The sequence below is a fragment of the Parastagonospora nodorum genome (genome assembly GCF_000146915.1).
Source record: "Parastagonospora nodorum SN15 chromosome Unknown scaffold_6, whole genome shotgun sequence".
NCBI classification, from domain to species: Eukaryota; Fungi; Ascomycota; class Dothideomycetes; order Pleosporales; family Phaeosphaeriaceae; genus Parastagonospora; species Parastagonospora nodorum.
Genome location: NW_001884554.1, coordinates 1184240 through 1206640, shown reverse-complemented (window position 1 = coordinate 1206640; position 22401 = coordinate 1184240). Strand labels below are relative to the sequence as shown.

Here is a 22401-nt window from a genome sequence, read left to right as displayed (position 1 = left end):
CTTTCGAGGCTCGTGCGAGGGTGGAATGATTTCGAAAATTCATTCCCAGGTAGCTACTGTGACGGCTCTGCGAGGCCAAGTAGCTACAGCAACTTGCCTAGCATGCAGAAACCTAGTTCAGAAAACTACACTTACGGCCGCTGCTACACACAATATCACGAGTAAGCCAAGTCACATCATCATCGATGTTCAATAAGCGTCTTGAATTCGACCACAGCATGCCGAGGTCTCAAATTCCCAATAGTGATTGGAGTCTCTCCCATCAGCTAGAATCCCAGCTAATCTGTGCCTCTTACACTTTAACCCCACCTGGCAGCCATTCTCAACATCTCATCGTCGATCATTCAGCTATTCTTAACATCTGACCATCGTTCGTTCGGTAATGCTCAACATTCCAATTAACCTTCGTTCCTAACAAGTCCCAAGGCGCGTATGTGTACCTAACGTGTACGCCAAAAAAAAAGCAAGCCAGGCAGCTACAATAATCTAGTATGCATACATTAGAAAGGAATCTAAACAGCCTACACTTCCGCCCGTTACTATGCCAATACGAGACGACAAGCCGACTACATCATCGATTAGACTGTGGTATACTAAGAGGGGGAGACGTTGCGGGAGAGCTTGGTAGTGTATCTTCAGCATGTCCGAACATGGCATTGTCGGATTTATACAACACCTTACTATAAACGGATGCTATGAGATAGACCATAAGCTACGTCATGGTCGATGTATATCAAGCGCTAAAGTAAGGCCAATCAAGTATAGCATACCGAAATCCCATCATCCCAAGAAGTACAGGGTTTCACAGTGCGCGTCCGACTCTATGCCCAAGTATGCACAGCGACATCTTACCCCGGAGATCGCCAGCCCTCATCTCACTTCTAACACCGACGTAAAAAGTATCTGCGGGGAGTCTCAAAGCACTCACAAGCAACAAATACACATTTCACCACACCACCAGCCAGCTACAATATCTTAACATGCGTGTATTCGCTGCGCTTACCACACGCGTCCACCTCATCATCAGGCTCAAACACCCTATAATAGAAAAACAGGTCCAGAACAGTAGTGCCTTGTGCTCCCCCGCTAATGCTTAACGTGTTCGATTCCATCCCATGATATACCCATCCGATCCCTTACGCCGCCAAACCCTTTAAGAAACCCTTATACGCCTCGTCCTCCTTGCCATCCAATACCTAATAAGATGACTGGCGCATGAGGTGCAAGAAGATTGTGCACTTCTCGACCTCAATGTCTCCCTTACTACCGTTGGGCTCCGAACCATCTTTGCGATCCTTCTCTGCGACTATCTCAACGTCGATGCGATTGACGCCACCGACCAGCTTGGCCTCGAAGACAGGCTCGCCTTTCTTCTTGCCGCTCTCGATGCCGGGACCGGGGCTGCTGCCGTTGATGCCGGCGGTGACGGGGACACGGTTGACTTCGAGCGTTTTGTTGCCGTTGACCAGGACGAAGATGCGGTATAGGCGGTTGGTCAGTGCAATGGGGACCTTGGGCGTAATCTGCAGGTATGAGTGGACGGGTGAGACGGCGACGGTGACGCTGTGCTCAGTCTTCTGCTTGTTGGCGGGTATGTCGACGGACCAGGGCTTTGGCAGGTTCAATGCGGGATGTGTGTTCAGCGTGATCTTGGGAATCAGAGCTTCGTCCAGACCTGAATGAGTCAGCAAAGTCAGGATTTCATATACTTCCATATATCACTTACTCTTGAGAGGCGTTTTGCGGAACGTGTTCTCGCGAAGAGCCGAAGGAGGCACATAGTAGGTCGGTTGTTGAATGTGGCCGTTAGTCATAGCTGCTTGACCGGCGTTGCCGTTCGGGTACGGGCTGCCACTGGTCCTTGGCGGAGCCATACTTGCATGAGGTGTATGAGCAGGAACGCTGAGACGTTGAGCCTGGCCATCCGAGGCAGTACTTGACGGTCGGATCGCGCTCAGTGCGGGAGACTGCATATCTTGCTTGACACCATTGACAGCTGGTGGTGATCCGGCCGTCCGCGCCTGCGCTGTGAGTGGCGGTAGTACAGCAGCTGCGCCCTTTGATCCACTGAAAGGATTCGAAGACGGCACGGGAGTTCCAACTTTTGCCTGTGGAGATGCGCGAGCAGAGTTTGGTGCATGCATGCTGTCCCGGACATGTCGCTGCTGTCGCAAGAGTGCATCACTATCAACAATGACCCCAGGTGTCGCCGAGCTTCGTGCTCCAGGTGTGTTGCGATCTGAAGCCGGACTCTGCCTGAGCTTCAGCTTTAGTTGCTGCTTAGGAGCCGGTGTACTAGTCGACATGTTCAGCTTGAGCTTCGGCTGTGCCGGCTCGTCGACTTTGGCCTTGGCTTCGGCGAGGCGCTTATAAAAAAATTCCTGATTCTGTTAGCATACTTAAACAGGCTTGCAGTGTTCTGGTCCATACCTCCATCTCCAAGGAGACGTTGTAGATGTCGCTACCATCCTCGTTGTAGTCGCGCGCATTCTTCCAGATGAGGCTCATGGAGTCTTCGAATGCATCCCAGCTCTTGAACAGCGTCTGACCCGTGGGCTGGTCGCGTCCAATTACGCCTTGCACCTTCTTCTTGATAGCCGCCAACGACATTGGCTCTTTGATGATTGCATAGTAGTCTTTCAGGCTACGGCTCGGGAGATTGAGGAAGGGAGCAAAGATTGGAAGACCGCTCCTGTGAGCATGTTAGCGAGGGTTGCAGAAGTTGAAGACGGTCAACCTACTCGGGCTCGACATAATCAATGAGTTCCCTGACTATCTGCTCTTGTGCCTGTTGGAACGTCTTGCCATCAAAATCAGGGTTGTCCTCAACGTCCTCGTGCGTGAGGGACGCTGATTGCCGGAGCCGTGAGGGCGCTGGTGTAGCCTGTGCCGCCGCAGCAGCAGCAGCAGCTCGGCGAGGGCGGTCGAAGGTGTCGGGCGTGGCAGCCGGCGAATGCGCAGTTCGTGGGGTGGATGCAATGCGGGGGATGGGCTTGCCTGGCTGGGAGTTCTCCTCGCCAGGGATGGGTGTTGCGACAGCGACGTAGCTGTTGTTGGTTCTGTACGCCGGATTGTGCTTTGTCATCCAGTTCGAGGCGGTCTTGCGAAGGCGCTCAGCATCGTTGTAGACGTTCGAGTTCTTGTCGTTGTAGGCTTTGGACATTGTTGACGAGCCGCTTGCAGTCGCTCTCGACCTGGGCGAGGGTAGTGTATTCACCGTGATTCGAGCTTGTTCTATAATATAAAGTCAGCACATGCTCTTGTCAATAGTCTCAGATGTTTCATGACTGCTGCTGCTCCTGTGCTGTGTTAAGTGCCAAGTTAGTAGAGGGTGGCTCATTGGCGCATTGGGCCAGAGCGTGGGGTCTGGAGGAAGCAGTTTGCAATATACGAGATGTGTGGCCGTACCTCGATGGTGTCGATGGCTATGGGCAGCTTGATGTGCTCGTAGTACTCTGGAAGCTCGGCCTGCGCGCGGTCTGTCAGTGGGGTCGACGCGGGGAGAGCTTGGGGGGCGTACCTTGCTAGGAAGCGTGAGGAAGTGGACTGCAATTGGGCGACCGCTGCATCTTGTCAGTATTTGTGCTGGTAGCCGTGTAGGAAGGAAGCACGGGAGCTGCTCGGGATTGGCTAGTCGTCAGGCTAGGGTACGTACGTCTTGTCTTTCGCCTGCTTCAACGTGTCGAGGAACTGCAGGCCCTTGGCCGTCGTCGTCTCTACCGTCTCAACGTTCGCATTCGATTCGCCCTGCACGCATGCGATCCACTGTTAGCAAGCTCGTCCATTGCATCTACACACATTGCCGTGTCTGCCTCGGCATGCATCGTCGGCGGCGGCCGTGGTGTTGCGGCGCCATGGAGGGGCCGGCGGAGGTGTGAAGGGCTACTCGTCGAACCCAGTCGTCGCGTTCCATCTAGCAGCCAGCCCGCATCGCGACCGACACTACTCGCACCTCGTGGACCACCACCGACAATGCTCTCAACACCTTGGGGGGCTGCACGTACCGGCACTTTCTGGCGCTTCGCAGGGCGACCGTCTCCGTCACCCATTGCTGCGCTGGCAGCTTTGCGCTTGGCCGCGCTTTCCATTTCAACTTGTTTCGTGGTCGCGTAGTCTATCCAAGCCGGTGCCAATGTTGGTTGATGCAGGTTCCGGGTCGTGCGCGGGTGCAGTTGAGGTGCGGTTATCGCTGTGCAGCCAAAAGCGCGTCCACGGGTTGCTTCTCCAAGGTGGCCCGTGTTGAGGTTTGGCGATCCGACGCGCTAAACTAGTACGGTCTTGGCATCATTGACGCTGTCGAAGCCGTTGGTAGCTGCCTGTCAATAACATCGTGTGATTGTCCACTGTCGTTCGTATTGGACCAATCGGATCTATGAAGCCAGATCGTTTTTTGAAAACCACAGATGGTGAAGACCACGTCCAAAAGGGACGGATCATTCAATCAAGCTGGACTGTAACAAACATGTCTTATATGATATCCTGCTTCGTTCGGCCGTGGCGTAATGATTTGTATTGAGAAGAAGAGATGGAGCCGTAAGCTCCTAGGTACTAGTCCCTGGCTATGTACCGCTTTCCAGGGTATGCACACGCGGTCATGGAACCATCGCTAAGACCGCAGCAAACTCAGCCATGTTCGTAAAGCAAGACCCGACACAATCACATTTCCAAACCCAGCAACATAATCAAGCCTTCTTGGTTCCGCTCTCGGTGGCCTTCTTCTCGAACTCGGCCCTTGCCTCTGCCTCCTTCATTTCTCGTACTTTGGCCAAAACCACTTCTCGGAAGATGGCTCCCTTTGCGATCCTGCTTAGACGTCCGGGTCCCTTTCCAGTGCCAGCATCAGGAGTTTCTTCTTTGGCAGCCGGGACCTTGTCGGAGGTGGTGCGCTGCTACCGCTTCTCCCGCGGCTTCACGAGCGTTGAGCGGGCATATCGGCCTGACCTGGAGCGTCCTCCTCTTCGTCCTCTTGCATCTTGAGCGCTTCGATGCGGTTCGCAAGCTTGACAAGCTCGATACCGCGCTTGAGACGGGCCTTTGCAACATACGCGCGAATCTCAGGCAGCAAGTTGTGGTCACTAGCCGTCGCGCCGCTGAGCCATACGTGCTTGAGAGCGTCCTGCTCACATTAGTTAAAGCATTTCCCAAAAGAGCGCTTACCTTACCTTGCTCGTAGGTCGCTTGTTTGGGTCTGGCTGTAGTAGCAACGTGATGAACTCCTTGGCTTCCTTGCTGACCTCCTTCCAGTATCGCTCGTGGAAGACGACACGTCCGTTCTTGCACTCCTCGATAAGATCGGCCAGGTTCTCTGATCGGAATGGAGAGTAACCGCAGAGAAGTGTGTAAGTGATGACTCCCATCGACCACATGTCGACAGGCTTTCCGTGCCCTTTCTTCAGCATAACCTCAGGTGCAGCATATCCGAAGGATCCAGCCATTGTAGTGAGGACTTCGCTCTTGGAGTCGAGCATCTTGGCGATACCAAAGTCGGCCAGCACGAGTGATGAGTGAGCGTCGCGTGTGAGGTAGAGAAGATTCTCGGGCTTGAGATCTGGGTCATGTGAGCGAAGCATGTTTTGAAGAGGACCAGACCTTACCTCTGTGCACAACGTTGTTCTCGTGGAGGTAGTTGACTGCCTCAAGGACCTGTCTGATCGTCTCGGCGGCGTCTTTCTCAGTGAACTTTCCCTTCTCGCAAATGCGGTCGAACAGCTCTCCGCCGGTTGCCAGTTGAGTCACAATGTAGTACTTGTCCTACAAATTGTCAGACCCCAATTCACTGCATGCATCTTGCAACGAGCTCACCCTTGACTCGAACCAGTCGTGGAACTTGACAATATGTGGGTGTTTCATGCGCTGCAACATCTCCAGCTCGTCGTACACCATCTGCTCATTGCCTTTTACGTTCTTCTTCAGAATGATTTTGACAGCGACCTTGCCCTCGGGGCAGTCGGCCTCACGGACGATGCCATATGTGCCGGCGCCCAGTGTCTTTCCGAAGCGGTATCGAGATCTGCGATTGTGGTCTCAGTATCCGGTTTGTTTGCGCGGGGTATGTGAGCTACGAACTTGCGGTCATAGCTGTCGGGCTGGCCGTGCAGCTTGTTGAGCATATTTGTCACTGCGAGGGTTTGTTAGTATGCGTTGTTTGCGAATCGAGCAGTAAGAAAAGGAGTCGTACTCATAGTGGGCAAATTGCTGGCAGCGCGTCAGCTGCTGCGTAGGCGCGAGGCTGAATGTCAGACGGAGGTGAGATGCCTATCAGGCGCGTAAAGGTTGGTGGGGTCGGTGAGGGGTAGGTCTTCAGCAGTAGGTTGCAATTGCGCGTGCTGGGAAGAAGAGAAATGCAAAGAAAACAAAAAGTCGCAAAGGATGGAGAAGAAGCCCAAACGTGGTCGGGCCAGAAATAACCTAGGGCCTTGGAGCAATTGCTGTTCGACTTCGGTGGGGTAGGCGCAACGCTCGTCCGCCTTGTTGAATGGCTCCAGGGCTGTGCACACCCCGATTGGCCTTGTCACCTCCGTGTGCGCCTCATGGCTGTGTCTCTTGGGCCTGACATACTCCAGCGGACGCTCCTTTTACCACGACCAGTTAGACACGCGCCAAAGAGAGAGCCATGCAGCCTTGTAGCCTGAGCTAAGGCTGCTTGCAAATCTGCGCGTATTATCCTACCAGCTGCAGCCGGACCACGCGAGACCAGCCACGCGGCGTAGCTGCATTCAATTCTCCCTCACGGTGTTTGATACACCTAGCCTGGAAAGACAAGAACCCTGCATTGCCCATTGCCCATTGCCCATTGCCCATTGCCCGTGATAGTCAGCCAAGCTGGAAGGTGGTACCGCAAGGAATGGGGAAAGCAGGGGACCGGGCTGGACATGTTTGACAGCTACGTCATGCTTGTCGCAACTTCTTGCCATGTAGAAAACCTGATCAAGCTCAACTGCTTCTATCGCCAGACTATTTCAATATCTTCTCGTACTCCTCAGCACAAATCCTACTTTGCGAAACTAGCGCTCCCAAACCTTACATCTTTCTCACCTTCTACCACCTAGCGTACCTCGTCTGCCGATCGCCAACATGACCGCCACTCAGATCTTCACCGTATTCGCCGGCATCCTTGCACTAGCCGGCGCCTATCTCTATTTCTTCGGCATCGACCCCGAGACCAAGCGTGCGCTCGAGAAGAAGGCTCTCAAGACTATGGGCGAGAACAAGATGTCTTACCTGGCCAAAGGCATGTTTTGTCGATCTCCTCTGGGCGATCCACACTAATAACTTCCAGACCAGATCAACAAGATCCCTACCTCGGATCAAGAAGACGTCAAGAACCTCAAGAAGTCTCTCGGCAATGCTGTCGGTGGTGTCACCAACAACCCCCTTGGGGAGACTGCTGGTGAAGCCACAGACAGACTCACAGCTCCCCTTACTGGACGCTAATGGTCATGTCTCTGTAGCTCGAGCTGCGACTCAGGCTTAGGACGCCGCGGCGAGCTTTTCGAAGAGCGCGGCTGATTGCGTCGATTGGAACACGGTCCAGGAATATTCGAAGAGTGCGCTCGAGCGCGTGTCGACCATGACGTCCCAATCGAAGGCGAAGGTCGAGAAGAAAGTAAAAAAGACGGAGTGATGGCGTGACGATTATGAAGACTAACGAAGCGTCTGGCGTTGACTTGATCCTCAGTGCTTGTTCTTGGATATATATGGTGGCGATTCGGCTCCTGTAGGCAATCCTCAAGCTTCCATGAATTAAAATATTCAACCCAATTGCCATCCGCCCGTCCAGATACTCCACAACAGTCCCTCCCATGCTAAGACAGTTCCCCAAAACACAACTTGAAATCCAGTCTTCCTCGTCTTGTGCTGGAAATAATGCATCCCAATCAGTGCACCTGGCCATCCGCCCAACAGTGCCAACGTGTGTAACGTCACCTCTTTGACTCTCCACTCCATGTTCCGCGCTTGCATCTTGTCATAGCCATAGAACAAGAAGGTGATTCCGCTGGCGATGCCTGTCCAAGCAAGCGGCAAAATGGAATGCGTCGAGGTATACAGGCGGACCAAGGTACAAGTAGGTAGAATAAGAGAGGCAACACCGGCGATGGTTGCGAGTGTGAACGGACGCCTACGTGGGCGCGCGTGATTTGGAGGCATCACGATAATGTTGTGAGGTTGTTCAACAGTGCGTTTGAAGATGAGTTGGAAGCCTGCCCGGTCGATCTCCCGAGACGTCAAGCACCTGCGCTAGCGCTGCTCCCGCAGCCGGAGTGAACCCGCCATGCCATGTGTTCAAACTTCGTGTTTGGCTGCACCAACACCAACACGCTTACACTCGTCACCGATGCATCCAGACCATTACGACCATCTGTCATCACCAACTCCGACCAAGTACAGGATCAACCTAGTCGAACGCTGACTGCTTACGTCCTATCACAAAACCGACAAGAAGAGCCGAAATTGCGCAATTCCAACATCACGATCTTCACCACCCGCGACACAGACAAAAGCTTGACTGCTTGATATTAACATAGATTGATAGTAATTAGACACTAAACCACCTCTGTAGACCCGGTAAACGGCGAGGCGCACGAAAGCATGCAAAAGCGTAACACGTAACGTAGCGAACATATTGACGAGAAGGGTGTACACTACATGACTAATTTGACTTCCTCCACCAACAAACATCCTTCACTTGACTAGCATTTCTTTTTCTTAGGACAAAAGAAATAGGTGATTGAAATGTTTAGAAGATGGCGTCAGCGCAGCCAAAGTACTGCTCAACACCGAGGTCACCAGGGGCCTTCCAGGTGTCATCCTGATAAGAGAAGACGCATGCCTCCGAGCCAACCTTCTCCATGATGGCCGTTCATGGCAGTCTTCTGGTTCTCAACGCTGGCGACGGCGAGGCCGTTGGGAATGCCGCTCTTGGGCCAGCCCGATCTCAGTGATGAACTTGCCCTTGGCGGCGGGGCCGGGGCACACCTTGGCGGCCTGCTCGAGCTGCTGCGCGGCGAAGTCTCCGGCCTTGTCGGCAGTGATGGAAGCAGTGAAGTAGGGGTGAACCTGGACGGTGAAGACGTCGATGTGGTCGCACAGAGCGGCGCCCTTCTCCTCCCAGGTGCCTACAGGCTCAGTGGTGGTAATGGCAACGTCGGTGGGGAAACCGGGCACCTTGGAGCTCCTTGCGGACGTAGTCGATGTAGCTACCGAGCTCAGAGGCCTGGCAGTTGTTGTTGAACATGCACTCGTTACCGACGATGACCATGGCGACGCTGTCCTTGGGGGCCTTGTTCTTGATGTCCTCAAGCTGAGAGTTGGCGTAGCTGGAGAAGGGGCCCTTTCCACCGGCACCGCCGCCCTCAAGGAAGATACCGTAGATGACCTTCAGTCCGTACTTCTGGCACTCGGGAACGACGTTCTCGAACACACCGCAGTCGGTGCTGTAGGAGCGGATGGTGGTGAAGCCCATCTCGGAGATCTTCTTGATGTCGGTCTTGATGTCCATGGCGGTCTTGCACTGGCCGTCCGCGGCGTAGGGGGTGTAGGTGATGGCCCACTTGTCACCATTGGTGACGATGTGGCCGCCGTTGCTGTAGATGCCAGTTGGCTTAGGCTTGTCAGCCTCCTTGGTGCCGCTGGGAGCAGGCTTGGGGGTGTCGGCAGGCTTGGAGTAGATGGGGAGCTCGGACAGGGGGAGTGTAGACGGGCACTGGGGCCGGCTTGGAGGACTCGGGCTTGGGCGCAGGAGTGTAGACCTCAGCGGGCTTGGAGGACTCCGGCTTAGGCGCAGGAGTGTAGACCTCCGCGGGCTTGGTGGATGAAGCTGCGACCGGGGTGGAAGAGACCACAATCGGCTTCTCCTCAGTGCAGGAGGTGGAGACCTCAGGCTTGGGAGGAGCCGGAGGGTAGACCTCAGCGGGCTTGGTGGATGAAGCCGCGGCCGGGGTGGAAGAGATCACGATGGGGGTGTAGATGGAAGTCTTGTGACCCTCCTCCTCGGTGCAAGAGCTGGAGGTCTGGGGAGTAGGGGGCGCGACCCAGGTGGAGTTGGGGACGATAGACGGCACTGAAGAAAAGTTAGTATCAAAGGTTTCTTGCCGTACTAGCATTCTGCCCCGCGACTTCCAACACCATGAAATCCACCTGTTCTTTGAAGCCACGCGGGGTTGGCATGTCACGTACTAGCAGTCACGTAGACAGTGGTGTAGACCGTGCAAACGTCATCTTTCTTGTAGTCTCCACGGCGCATGTGGAAACCAGCGTGAGCCTTGTGCTCGTACGCGGCAACGGAGCCGGTAAGCGCCACGGAGGCAGCGATAATAGCACCCTTCATCTTGACGTTTGGTTACTGGGTATTAAGCAGATGGTAGGTATAGACCGCTGAATGAGTGAAGCGGTTGTATTAAGTATAGATAAACGAGTGTAAGGGCACAAAGGCCAGACTTGACTTGTCAACGAGGCGTGGATGCGTAACTGTGAGCCTTGCGTAAAGAGAAAGAAGTCTGTCGCATCGCCGGGGAGTCGTCGGTTTTGATGGGACTGCGCATGGCTAGTGCTCGTGCGCCGGCATCTAGGTTGACAAAGGGGTCCTTGAAATGAACATGGGAGGTGGGCCACCAAAACGGTATGGTTGCTAGGCAAGCTTCTACATGGGGTCACGATGTGCACAGAGCGGTCGTGTTGTGGAAATGAGACTCTGGGGAAAAACTACTGGATGCTCGACCACTTTGGGTGCAGTGGTCCGCATCGGGTTAATCAGGGGGGTAGCCGCACAACTCACATAGCATCATCACAAGCACAGTTGAATTGCGCCGAGTCGACCCATCAAGAGTCCGGCGCAATCCTATGGACCTGACAGTAACTTGGTTCTTATTCTTGCTGGTACACCATGAGCCCATGACAGCAGCTGGGTAACCCTCCCGTGCGCTCGTGTCGCGATATTATAGTCCGTCGAATGTATTATGACTATCATCATCAAATCATTACCAGCAATCACACACCCTCGCCTCGCGCAACCAACGGCTAAATCTCCAAGGATTCGAACAAGGAGGAACCATGGCCACAGCGCTGCCACATGCAGGTACAGGGCGGCTCGTGCATAGCCTTGAACATCGCTTCCCTGTTCGGCATTAAAACTATTGGCTGGCCGATCCGCTCTGGAACTAATTGTAGCCAAGGGGCGTGGTTGGCAGGCGGATGTTTCTGTTCGCACGACTCGAGAGCGTGCTGGTGCCGGATGCACAAACGTCATGAAATGTTCCGGCGCAGTATCCGGCTTCACGGCTGTGTATCACGTAAAGCTCAACACCATTGTGGAAACCATTCGAGCCACGAGTATAGCGCGTGCAGCTTGTCTGCTGGGCGATGGATGCATTTATTTCCTGCGTAAGACGATGTTGTGTTGGCACCGCCGACATGCCGGAAGGATTCAGGTGCCCAGCGGTGAGGGCCTTGGGGACTTGGAGAGCGGATTGGCGAGCCCGCTATCATCTCGCTGCGCAAGCGACGAATTAGAGAAACTCTTACAGGGCTAAGGAGTGGTCATCGGACCAAGTGTGAATGGCTGGAGTTGGTGTGTTTGACCAATGATTGCTAACTTGCGGCATACGAGCGATAAAGGGTGTAGTAGTACATTAAGCGCGTAAGTAGCGAGAATGCCCTCCAGCTAGCAAGTCAGCTCCTGTACACACTCGACATTAAGAGCTCAGCTTTCATCTCCACCGATCAATTTTGCTGTCATGTCAACTTTACCACCGCCTGTATAGCTTCACAACCCATCGCACTTTCTCTGGAACGTCCAAGCATCTCGTCGATCGAGTCTCAGTCTATGTATTCCAACACTAGCTTACATGAGTTTCGTCTCTGTAAAGACAATAGTCTCCGAAACGTTAGGAGCCAAGGTTCATTATAGCTACTTGTGGCTGCTAGTCAAACGTCAATCATGCAGGCTGATGATGCGCCTTAATCCTTTCTGCAAATTCCTTCGCTCCATCCGCGCTGAAGTGATTCTGCTTCCCCTGTTCAGTTCTGCGCATGTACTTCTCCGCTCTGGCAAACATTTCCTTCTCATAGCTCTGCACAGCCTCGTCCAGCCCTTTCTCTCCTTTAGCCGCAGCTATGATCTCGCGACTGAGCACTAGTGCATCTGTCATACCAGTATTGACACCGACACCCGCAAATGGAGTCATGACGTGTGCAGCATCTCCAATTAGCGTGGCCCCGGAACGATGAGGCCAAGTGAAGCCGACAGGAAGTTCGTACAGTGGACGAGGAGTAAGATCGTCCTTACATTCAAGCACGACGCGCTTCAAGTCTTCGCCGACGTCGGAAAAGTACCGCTCAACATACTGCTTCCTCGCGGTGTCTTGATCGCTCCAGTCGATGCCGCATGTTTTAAGGAAGTCTTCCGGCACCCTTAGGCAAGCGTATGTGCGTAAGCCTCCGTCGCCTTGTCGCTGAGCAATCACTGCTCGTCCTTCACCGAAGCTGAACATTGAGCCTAACCCGACGAAGTCGACTAGCCAGGGATTTGCGTGGATATTGTGGAGGTTCACTTCTAACATCGAGATGCCGGAATATGCGGGTTTGACATCAGTCACTAGCGAGCGCACCCTTGACCAGGCACCGTCCCCGCCAACAACAAGGTCCCATTCCGTCTCTTGAGTTCCATCTACGAAGTGGAGGTCATACCTTGCTGGCTCGCTGCTCGAGGCGACGACACGATCAAGTCTCTTGCTGAACTTCAGATTTTCACTCTTCAGATTGTCGGAGAGGATGTTCAGTAGCAGTCTGCGATCGATCTCCGGTCTTCCAGCAAACTTCTCTTCTTCGCTCTGCTCTGGCTTCGGTATCACATTCTCATCCCACAAAACTTCGCCATCAATATTGACTATCTTATCGCAGTCCGACTCTGGCCGTGAAAGCTTAACAAACGCATCCCATAAATTGGCCTCTTTGAGTGCGAGCTGACCAGACTCGGGATGCAGGTCGAGTGAGCCACCGGAGCTGCGGATAGAGTCGGCAGCCTCGAATACGGTGAAGGATATGTCATTGTTCTGAAGGATGTTGGCAAGTGTGAGTGAGACTGGACCTGCGCCGACAATGGCGATCTTGGGTTGAGAAGCAGATGACATATCAGGCGGGTCGAGCGTCTGATGCTTAGATGTCCTTTCTTGTATATTCTAGGCTTCTGCGCTGGTTTGGTGTTCTTGTCTCAAAGTCTATGAACACAACTCGAATAAGGTGTTGATCTCTAGGGAATCGAGGTTTACGGCAATTGGAGGCGCAGAATTTCTGACGAGGTCCTAAGATCAACATTTCCATGGCATATATGATCATCGTTCATGGTTGCCTAAAGCTTCCTTCACGTTCTCTCGAACGCGTACACAGCTTACCTCGGCGTATCGGGTCTTAAATCTACGCGAGGCATAATCTTCGGCCCCGAGAGCGTCGCACAAATCGCAACTTGCATCTTTGCTGCAAACGTTTATAATTGGGCCACTTGAAAGCAGCTAACACTAGGCGACAGAGTGAGTGCAGGAACCCGAATGACTGGAACGATTCCACCAGTGAGTTGCTGCTGTCGATGGCCGTGATAAGGTGTCGCTTGCTAGTGCTGACGGGGCCGGAAATTAAGGTTGCATGCTTATTTTGGTTTAAGCTCACTGGATCGACTGCCAAGTGTCTTTGCGTGAATGTGTCGCAGCACATATGCAGATCCACCGGTGTGCTATCACGTCGGTCAAGTCGTGGTGTTAGAGTATCTTCCGCTATCTGTCGAATCTCAAGTCGCCGCTCTTGTAATGTTTTGCGAGGTGCATACCTAGCTAGCTGCCATATATTGTATCGTACGGCCTCTAACATTATGGTCTATCGACTAATTTCCAGATTACCCAAAGCTGCGCGTCTTCAATCTGATGCTCGAATGACGCGCTACTGGTCTTTGCAGACCACGATTAAAATTCCTCAATTCGAGTTTTGATTTAGTCCCATTGTACCACCCAATCTCCCCGCTTTCAGGTCGATGTTGTGGACCACGTTGCCAATCCTTACTTTGACGACATCGATAGAAGCTTGCGGTTGTTTTATACGCTCGCTCACGTCAATGTTCTTGATCAGGGCCGTCCATTCCGGGTCAGGCTCCTCCAAGTTCCAGGCTATGCTGACATGGAAGCGATCAGAACGATCAACACTCTCTTCCTCGGTATCTTGGCCTTTTCGTCTCTTATTTCCAGTATTCTCATTACTGCTCTCCATAGGCCCATCTCCATGGCCACCGACATATAGACCTGGATGGCCACAGTGTCTCGTAGCCTTGTTGCATGCATCCAGAAGTCGATTGAGCTCATTATTTGCAGGCTTCTCGATGCTAAGGACCAAGAACCATCGGTTGCGCTGGAAGTTTGGAACCCATTTCAGACCTCTGAATTGAAATTGAAATGGCGCAACTGAAGCTCTGCGCAGACGTGATCTTAATGCATCCAAGAAGACATCCCTGTCTTCTGTTTTGATTTGCAGCGTCCGCGAAAGCGAGACGTGCAGCGGCAGAGGAGCGCCCAGTTCTGATTGAAGAGATGGAATAATTTTTGGCACAGGAGTCTTCTTTGGACGTTCCTTGTTTTGGGCATCAATCGCGTCCTTGACGTGTTGTATCAGTCCGTGCAGATTATCAGACTCGGCCTGTGAAGGATTCCCTCGCATACGTCAGCCTACCCAGCCACTTCCTACCGGGTACACGCCCGCGCATCCTTACACTCTAAGTAGACATGGCTTGGCCAGTTGCCTTCGACGTGAGGCATTGCGCGCTTCCGGCCTCCATGTAGTTCCGGGTTGTCGCTGGTGCTGATACGCGCGTTGGTCGTGTACAGGTCATGGAATGCTGCCGGAAGCGGCGGCAGGTCATCCTGGGCAGACTGGCTGTGCTTGCGCTTCAGCTGTATAGGACTCTTGGGCGCCCTGCCCGGCGACTGGGCAGCGATACCATGTCCGCCAACATCCTCGTCAGAGTCTGAATCTGGGTAAGGTACCAGGGACATTGTTCGTTTGGTGGTGTCGAGATGGCCATGGCTTCGTAATTGCCAAATTCGCACTGGCAGGCGCGCTAAGTGTTGTCTGGCCCCGCTTTGGGCCTAGATCCCGGCTGCGAATGACGTAGCGCCAACTTCTGCAGGGACAAAATGAACGATGACATGTGCGAAGTACGCGTCGTGCCTGCCAAGTCAGGCCTTTATCAGCAGCCGCTGTCCTCATCACCTGTTCCTTTCCCTCGCATGTCCACGCACCTGATCATCTCCTCTTCACCATAATTGACACTCTACTTGAACTTGCCTCGAAGCAACCTTAAGCGAACAGCATTTTGAACTTCAGTAACACAACCGGAATGGAGCGGGTAAGTTTCCCTTCCAGTGTGCGAGCCTGAAACCCTGGAGCATCCCGCCCTTGCAGCCGCCGCGTGCGTGTGGCACAGCGAAAAGAGGAACTCACTATCTGATCTGCATCTCAACCACGTTCCGATGCATATGCTAGAAGAAGCATGCTAACTTTGTAGGCACAACATGCACTCATCGATCCCTTGATCGAGCCGGATCCATCCGACGAGACCGGACTAAACACTCACTTCCGCTCTACTTTTGCGCCCCAGGAACCCATCACACCACCTGGAGCCGAGGCCATCTCCAAGAAGCAGCCAACCGTCAGCGTGCACCACACCGGCAGCTCTGTCGAGACCAACCCATACCGCCGCTCGCGAGCTTCATCTGATGCGAAGAATCCCTTCGGCGACCATCATGTAACGGGCTCACCAAGCAGAAGGAGGTATGACTACCCGTCCCCTCCCAACTCTGCTAGCCCACGTCGTGAGCATTTCCCATCCACAAACCACCGCTCGCAAGCCCTCGGATCCTTGAACGACACCAGGCCACGACGATCGAGCAACCCGGCACCAGTCCAACCGAGGAGTGGCAGACCGGCACGCAGTGGCTCACTTAGGGAGCGATACCCTGGAGACATGTCCCACAGGCCACTTGATGCACTCCGTAAAGATGAAAAGACTGCTCACCGTGCCCCTCATCTTAGAAAGAAGAACTTCCCGGGAGCTGATGTCATCGACCGTCTCGACGCAGCCGGCTTCGCTCGTTATCACCACGAAGGCCCGTACGATGCTGCGAGCATTGCACGCAACAAGCACATCAAATACGCACCCATTGAGGCGGTCCGTGAGTCGAACGAGGAGGCATTGAGAGCCACACCACGGGAAAATATTGCGGATGCCGTTTCGAAGCACCGCCCACTTGAAGGAGTTGCTAACATTCCTCCTGGTATGCCCGATCGTTTTGGTCGCGTTCTCAATTATGAGGAGGGAGCCGATCTTCAACGCGAACCCGGAGGTGACTACAGGCGTTGGCCTGGCCAGGTAAGCTTTACGTCCTCGCGGTCACATGAAGCAACTGCTAACGTTTCGCAGGAGTACCACCCAGATGATCTGAAAGGCAAAGGTGAACCGTCCTACACCATTGAGAAGGCTTTGAAGGAACACAAGGCCTTGGGTGACTCTGGCACCGAGATGAAGACACGACACCGCCACAGCAAGTCCGTTGGCCATGACCAAGCCTCTGGTCTTCTATCACCTGAGCCAGCCAACGCCGAAGCTTCTGGCATCGGACGCAGTAACACCACGGGCAAGGGTGTGGGCTCGTCCCTGAAGAAGCGTTTCGGCAGCATCCGTCGTCGCAAGCAGGAGGCTGAGGCCTAGAAATTCCGACCTCCCTGGCTTCGGCGCATGAACTCGTTTGACAGCGACTACTATTAGATTGTACACACAACATACGCATATAAACTCAACACACAACGACGTTTCCTTTTGTCACGCCTTGGGATTTGGCAGATGTTGTTCTGCCCGATAAATGCTAGTTTGAACATGCAACTAAGTTGCATCCAGTAGTGAATAACGAATAACGAATCTTCAATATTGAATCTAGATCTTGGTTCCAATCGGTCCGTAGCGAGGCTGAGTGACTACTCGCCATGCAGTCTCGGTGATTTATGACAGCACACTCATCTTGAGCCTCAGGGTCCCTTCATCATCATTGTGGCTGTGCAAACCATGTCTTGTACAGGGTACCCCAGACTTTGTACCTTGGCTCTGCAATGACCTGTTGCAGTGTCATTGAGCGGTCGAGCCCAACTATGAGCAGTCGACCTTTCAATAAGCACTACAAGTTTATAGTAGCCTGCAACGACCATGTGAAGGTAGTGTAAGCAGAAAAGCGTATATTACTACGTATTAACTACCCAAAACGCCAAACTTTGTACCTCCACGAATCCGATAAATGCAACGCGCAAAGGGTATGCTAAAGAGATGACACAACCAGTAAAACAAACAGCCCATATAACGTTTATCCGGCATCAATTTCTTTTGCCTTCATTTGATCTGTCCATCCACATTCTTTTCGCCATCTCTACTCCTCAGCAGACTTGATCTTCCCCGCCGCCTTGACAAGCTGTCTAAGCCTCTTCTCCATCGCCGTGCGGCCCTCAAGACTCTGCCAAACCTGATGCGGCGCCTTGTTAACCACATCCCACCCGACAAGGTTATCCGTGAGTTTGGTGAGATCCTTTTGCTTGCGCTCCCACTCGCTATCACGTTTAACTTCGATCCCAGAACTGACAATAGCCAGCGGCGTGTCAGCAGACTGGATGTTGCGCGCCGACACGACTTCGCTCTTGGACAGGCTGTCCGCGACGAGGTTCTCCTGGAGCTGAGCCTTGATGAATTTCCCGGATTGGTATGCGTTGCGGCCGTAAACGCGGTCTTCGCGCGTGCGGCCTTTGAAGAGCGCGCCGGCGAGACGCACGGTGCCGAGCGGGGAGATGATGCCCCAGGCCCAGAGGAGGAAGCCGCGGCTGGGGCTGCCGATGCGGTGCAGGAGGTCCTCGTGGTAAGGGTCGACGAGTAGCAGGCCGCTGACTTGCTTCATGTGGCGGGAGCTGAAGATGCGGGAGACGATGCTGCCTGTGCCGGCGGAGACGAGGATCCATGGGCCTTCCTCGCCAGCCTTTGCGAGGGCTTCAGATAGAGCGTCGGCAGACATGCCGGCGGAGTGTGGGGAGGGCGCGTTGTCGGAAAAGGCGTAGCCTGGGCGGTCCCAGTAGCAGTAGCGTGAGATGGTCTTGTTCTTGTAGGCTGAGTATGCCCAATGCTCCAGGTCGTACTCGAGAGGTTCCTCACCAGCCTCGAGGAGCATGGTAGGATCCCTCTGGCCATCGGTGTGTGTGACGTTACCAACGCATCCGAGATGTACAGCGTACTTGTCGCCATCAACAAGGATGCGGTCGCCGTACATCTTGAGTGTGGAGTCGCGACCACGAATGCCGAGGGTGGCAGTCATGAGGATGACAATGAGGATGAATATGACAGTCAAAACCGTTGCGAGGAGGACTGCGATCCACTCCTTCAACGTGCGGCGTGTCTCTGCGCGGCCAGTGAGACGTTCCTCCTCTTCTCTCTTTCCGTAGGCCACAACGCGGTCTGTCAGGATGCACCAAACAGCCATCAAGAAAGCCCAGACGACACTTGCGATACCAATCCATCCCTCTTCGAGTCTGATGCGTGGCACTGCAAGGATCACAATCATGTCGACCGCCAGCAGCACCGCGATGATGGCGGTGGTGATTCGCAGACCCTTGGCAGGCGTGACGAAGAAGATGGTAGCAACGAGAAGATTACCAATGGTAAGACATGTGAATGCAAAGTCGAAGAAGCCGGATCCGCGACTGTGCATTCCTGGCGGAGACACAAAGATGGACACCAGCAGGAGAACCCACCAGAGGAACGAGACAACAAGGAAAAGAATGGTCAGATACCGCATAGCACGGACGGTCCATAGGTTGTAAGGCGAGACCTTCACATCGTTAGCATATCATTCTCTTTGAAGTTTGGTAGATCCTACAGCTGGGTCATCAGGGTCCAGATAGCCATCCGAGTTTGGTGGCCTGGGGCGATCCAGAAGTCTTGTGCGCTCGGTCGGTTCCTCTCGGGGTTCATGGGTGCGTCTTGAAGTCTCGTAGCTTCTCCTTGAAGTCCTTGAAGCTCCATCATCTTGAGGAATTGGGTGAGGCGGCTCAGCTGTGAGACCGTCCCCATTCTGCTGGTTCTTGCTGCCAGCCCACATACTCATCGTGAAGCTCTGCGGGAGCTATGCACACCGCGATTAGATAATTAAGTACAACAAGTGGCCGTTGACGATCAGATTATAGATTACAAGAAGGACGTGAGGGTGAGTGAGCTTCGCAAAGCCCTGTGAGAGATGCGATAAGAAGGATGGGTGGTTGGGGGCACGGATTGTCTTGTCTGAAGCTTCGCACGCTAAGATCCAGATCGACGTCATGGTCTCGACGGCCGGGTCTAGCTCCGCCATGGCCATTTCCTATCCCATCTCAGCCCCGCGGAGGCGTTTCCGTTCTCCAGCCTGACTCTTGGTCGAGAGGTACCTGTTTCTTGTCGCTTCCCTTGCGCGCGTGACTTGTTTCACGACCTCGGGATCCATCATAGCCGCGACATGCGTTTTGAGGAGAGAGTGCAGGACATGTTCAAAGGTGTGACCCATGCAATCGGGAACTCCTACAGCTATGATCCCTGTCCATCACCATGACCCCCGCCGTCCGAAAGTGAACGTGCTACCAACTTCCATCCCACACCACTCCAAATCAAGGATCTGTGCCATCCCGCTTCCCAATTCAACCAGGCCAATCCTACACTAGCTCACCCTCGCGCGCTACCCGAACTCAATCGCAGCGGAGCTACCCTAGCCACGACCACGCACGCCATGTCCGATCTCGCGAAACACTTCGCCAAGACGAAGCTGTCGTCGCTGCCACCGCCCGAACCACTTCTCGAAGAAGCGCCAGAGTACGAGGATGACTCGTCGTCTGCGTCGTCCATGTCCAGCACGGGCACCGTGATACCTACATCCACGCAACGCCCTGCGCCTGCGATACATTGGTCCGACTACTTCGAGCAAGAAATCTACCTGGACGGTGGTGCTCTGAGTAATGGGGGACACGCAAAGTGGCATGTCTACATCACACCGCCGGCGAATTCAAAAGCGCCGTTACTAGTCCTGCATCATGGCGCGGGCAGCTCGGCTATGAGTTTCGCGCTCATGGCGAAGGAGGTCAAGAAGGGCATGCCAGAGCTCGGTATCCTCGCCGTCGAAGCAAGAGGGCATGGCAGCGCAGTCTGGGACGCCGAGGGCAACGTCGACAACGATCTCAGCGTCGAGAACCTCACGGAAGACTTGCAGCACATGCTGGAGCTCACCAAGGTCAAACTTGGGTGGACAGTACTACCCCCGATTGTGCTGGTCGGACATAGTCTCGGCGGTGCGGTGGTGACACACATGGCGAACTCGGGCATGCTGAATTCGTGTCTGCTTGGATATGCGGTGCTCGATGTCGTTGAGGGCAGTGCGATGGAGGCGCTGAAACACATGCAGACGTATCTTGCGAGCCGACCGAAGCATTTCCCGAGTCTACCTGCGGCTGTCGAATGGCATATACGCTCACGTACACTGCGGAATCCACAATCGGCGAGAGCAAGTGTACCCAGTCTGCTATTACAAGGCAGCGATGGACGCTGGGCATGGCGCACCGAACTCGGCAGCACAGAAGCATACTGGGAAAACTGGTTCACTGGGATGAGCGTGAAGTTTCTGAAGGGCAAGGGTGCGAAGCTTTTGGTTCTAGCTGGCACAGATCGACTGGATAAAGAATTGATGATTGGGCAAATGCAGGGTTTGTTTTCCCTGCTATTTCGAGTGTCTGGACATGTCAATCCTAATATGCTACAGGTAAATTCCAGCTCCAGGTTTTCCCTAATGCGGGACATTTCCTCCACGAGGACCAGCCGGATAAGACGGCGGAGGTTGTCATCGAGTTCGTTAAGCGGAACGATCGAAGTGCGATGGTTCTTCCGCCAAAGGTGTCGGATCTTCTTAGGCAGGGTAGGAAGGTCTGAGGTTTTTGAGATGGAGTCTTTGCTCCCAACACAGCACCTCCACGGCGTCCATGTGTATGCGCCATTGTGCTCCCTCTCTGCTCGTATGTCCATATCTTCCCAACATCTCCTTGCCGCTAACAATTTCCTAGCACGGGTATCATATATTCAGGGTAGCCTGAAGCAGTAGGCCACTACGGCTTAGAATACCCTTGGTCTATGGCGATGTGGGGTCTGTTGCTTCCACAGGCGCAGCATCACCATCACCGTCACTTTTGCTCTTGGGCTTCCGCTTCCTCTTCCGACCAGAGCTCTCGCCAGCAGCAGCTTCGGCGGCCGAAGGCTGCGCATCATCTGCGTCGGTGGTCTTGGTCTTCTTCGGTACCGGCTGCGTCTCAGACTTGTCCTTCTTGGCCTTCTTCATGCTGAGCGGGTTGGGTTGCTTTGGGCCCTTCTGCCTCTTCTTCCTAGCTGGTGCAGTGTCAACCGCAACAGACTGATCATCACGCTCCTCCCCTTCGTCATCCCTCTTGCGCTTCGGTGTCTGATCTGGCTTGCGCTGGCCTTTCAATCCCATCTTGAACTTTGACTTTTCTTCCCGCTCGCGCAGCTCTTCCGTCGCATTGGCCATAGGCTCCATAAGCAGCACCGACTTGGATATGTATATCAGCGGCACACCCGCGATCGAGCGCATGTGCCCGCGCACCCGTGAATCGTTCGACGCAACAATATACCGATTCTTGTTCGTGCCACTGCTCTTCGGGTCGACCACCTCAGACAAACACTCCAGCGTGGAAAGCGGCTCATCGAGGTCCTGGTGATTGCAGCGCCGTCGCTCGTACTCCTTGGCCTGTAATATAAGCGTCTCGTTCTTGGGCTTCGCGGCGTAGAGATGGCGCATGTCGCACGTCGTAATCATGGGCTTGACCTGCCCGCCCAGCAGCTTCTGCAGGCGCCCGATAAGGTCTATTTTGAACTTGTATGCATCTTCGAGGATTTGCGAATCCAGTAGGACTTGGTAGGGTTCGCGGAAGCCGAAGTTGAGCTCGTATTGGTGGAGGAGTTTTTTGTAGGCCTAGAAGGAGAATTAATACCGTTATTACTGTCGCATACATCGCGTCTACGTACCTTCGCCCTCTTCAGCTTCATGGTGACGTGATGTGGTTGTGTAAATTCGCGGAGAATGCGTCGTAAGAAAAGAGCGAACGCAGTTTCCAAAAAGTTCGTATGCGGGCGGCGCGACGGGAATGCGCGGCTCGTGCACGCAACGCCGCAGACGTCTAGCTCCCCCGAAGCCCTCCGCAACCGTTATTGAAACGAAACGTGAGTGCGCCGCGCCACAGAGGGTGTCACTTGTACATAAACATTCACTCATAACTACTTGGCTTGGCTTTCTTATACAACGTGTCTCGGGC

At 53.9% G+C, this 22401-nt stretch overlaps 10 protein-coding genes across 10 annotated transcripts; 3 read left to right on the top strand and 7 right to left on the bottom strand.

Annotated features, from left to right (window-relative positions):
* Positions 1-1196: 1196 nt before the first annotated feature.
* SNOG_04649 (hypothetical protein) lies at positions 1197-4088 on the bottom strand (the record flags this gene model as incomplete). The annotated part of the gene is made up of 8 exons (XM_001795010.1): positions 1197-1675; positions 1727-2387; positions 2431-2692; positions 2742-3139; positions 3409-3468; positions 3521-3563; positions 3656-3755; positions 3896-4088. The coding sequence occupies 8 exons, from the start codon at positions 4086-4088 to the stop codon at positions 1197-1199; spliced, it is 2196 nt and encodes a 731-aa protein (XP_001795062.1).
* Positions 4089-4682: 594 nt separating this feature from the next.
* Positions 4683-6110, bottom strand: SNOG_04647 (hypothetical protein; the record flags this gene model as incomplete). Its single annotated transcript, XM_001795009.1, has 6 exons — positions 4683-4852; positions 4942-5090; positions 5158-5548; positions 5595-5751; positions 5803-6010; positions 6067-6110. The coding sequence occupies 6 exons, from the start codon at positions 6108-6110 to the stop codon at positions 4683-4685; spliced, it is 1119 nt and encodes a 372-aa protein (XP_001795061.1).
* Positions 6111-7074: 964 nt separating this feature from the next.
* Positions 7075-7434, top strand: SNOG_04646 (hypothetical protein; the record flags this gene model as incomplete). The annotated part of the gene is made up of 2 exons (XM_001795008.1): positions 7075-7231; positions 7280-7434. The coding sequence occupies 2 exons, from the start codon at positions 7075-7077 to the stop codon at positions 7432-7434; spliced, it is 312 nt and encodes a 103-aa protein (XP_001795060.1).
* A 1425-nt stretch (positions 7435-8859) lies between these two features.
* Positions 8860-10447, bottom strand: SNOG_04645 (hypothetical protein). The gene is made up of 3 exons (XM_001795007.1): positions 10177-10447; positions 9684-10060; positions 8860-9658 (listed from the first exon to the last, which is right to left on the bottom strand). The coding sequence occupies exons 1-3, from the start codon at positions 10325-10327 to the stop codon at positions 9125-9127; spliced, it is 1062 nt and encodes a 353-aa protein (XP_001795059.1). The 5' UTR covers positions 10328-10447; the 3' UTR covers positions 8860-9124.
* A 1486-nt stretch (positions 10448-11933) lies between these two features.
* Positions 11934-13127, bottom strand: SNOG_04644 (hypothetical protein; the record flags this gene model as incomplete). The annotated part of the gene is made up of 1 exon (XM_001795006.1): positions 11934-13127. The coding sequence occupies one exon, from the start codon at positions 13125-13127 to the stop codon at positions 11934-11936; it is 1194 nt and encodes a 397-aa protein (XP_001795058.1).
* An 832-nt stretch (positions 13128-13959) lies between these two features.
* On the bottom strand, positions 13960-15029 carry SNOG_04643 (hypothetical protein; the record flags this gene model as incomplete). Its single annotated transcript, XM_001795005.1, has 2 exons — positions 13960-14687; positions 14747-15029. 2 exons carry the CDS (start codon positions 15027-15029, stop codon positions 13960-13962), a joined length of 1011 nt encoding a protein of 336 aa, XP_001795057.1.
* Positions 15030-15373: 344 nt separating this feature from the next.
* On the top strand, positions 15374-16965 carry SNOG_04642 (hypothetical protein; the record flags this gene model as incomplete). The annotated part of the gene is made up of 3 exons (XM_001795004.1): positions 15374-15382; positions 15542-16405; positions 16457-16965. The coding sequence occupies 3 exons, from the start codon at positions 15374-15376 to the stop codon at positions 16742-16744; spliced, it is 1161 nt and encodes a 386-aa protein (XP_001795056.1). The 3' UTR covers positions 16745-16965.
* A 485-nt stretch (positions 16966-17450) lies between these two features.
* On the bottom strand, positions 17451-19135 carry SNOG_04641 (hypothetical protein; the record flags this gene model as incomplete). Its single annotated transcript, XM_001795003.1, has 2 exons — positions 17451-18765; positions 18942-19135. The coding sequence occupies 2 exons, from the start codon at positions 19133-19135 to the stop codon at positions 17451-17453; spliced, it is 1509 nt and encodes a 502-aa protein (XP_001795055.1).
* Positions 19136-19817: 682 nt separating this feature from the next.
* Positions 19818-21007, top strand: SNOG_04640 (hypothetical protein; the record flags this gene model as incomplete). The annotated part of the gene is made up of 3 exons (XM_001795002.1): positions 19818-20488; positions 20618-20784; positions 20841-21007. The coding sequence occupies 3 exons, from the start codon at positions 19818-19820 to the stop codon at positions 21005-21007; spliced, it is 1005 nt and encodes a 334-aa protein (XP_001795054.1).
* A 196-nt stretch (positions 21008-21203) lies between these two features.
* SNOG_04639 (hypothetical protein) lies at positions 21204-22135 on the bottom strand (the record flags this gene model as incomplete). The annotated part of the gene is made up of 2 exons (XM_001795001.1): positions 21204-22061; positions 22115-22135. 2 exons carry the CDS (start codon positions 22133-22135, stop codon positions 21204-21206), a joined length of 879 nt encoding a protein of 292 aa, XP_001795053.1.
* Positions 22136-22401: the final 266 nt, after the last annotated feature.

Excerpts from the sequence above, each read along its gene's own strand:
- SNOG_04645 (XM_001795007.1), bottom strand. The coding sequence starts at position 10,327 with ATGAAGGGTGCTATTATCGCTGCCTCCGTGGCGCTTACCGGCTCCGTT. Across the intron at positions 10,061-10,176 it reads CACTGTCTACGTGACTGCTA|TGCCGTCTATCGTCCCCAAC; the intron begins GTACGTGACATG and ends ACTTTTCTTCAG. Across the intron at positions 9,659-9,683 it reads TGCCCGTCTACACTCCCCCT|CCTGCCGACACCCCCAAGCC; the intron begins GTCCGAGCTCCC and ends ATCTACTCCAAG.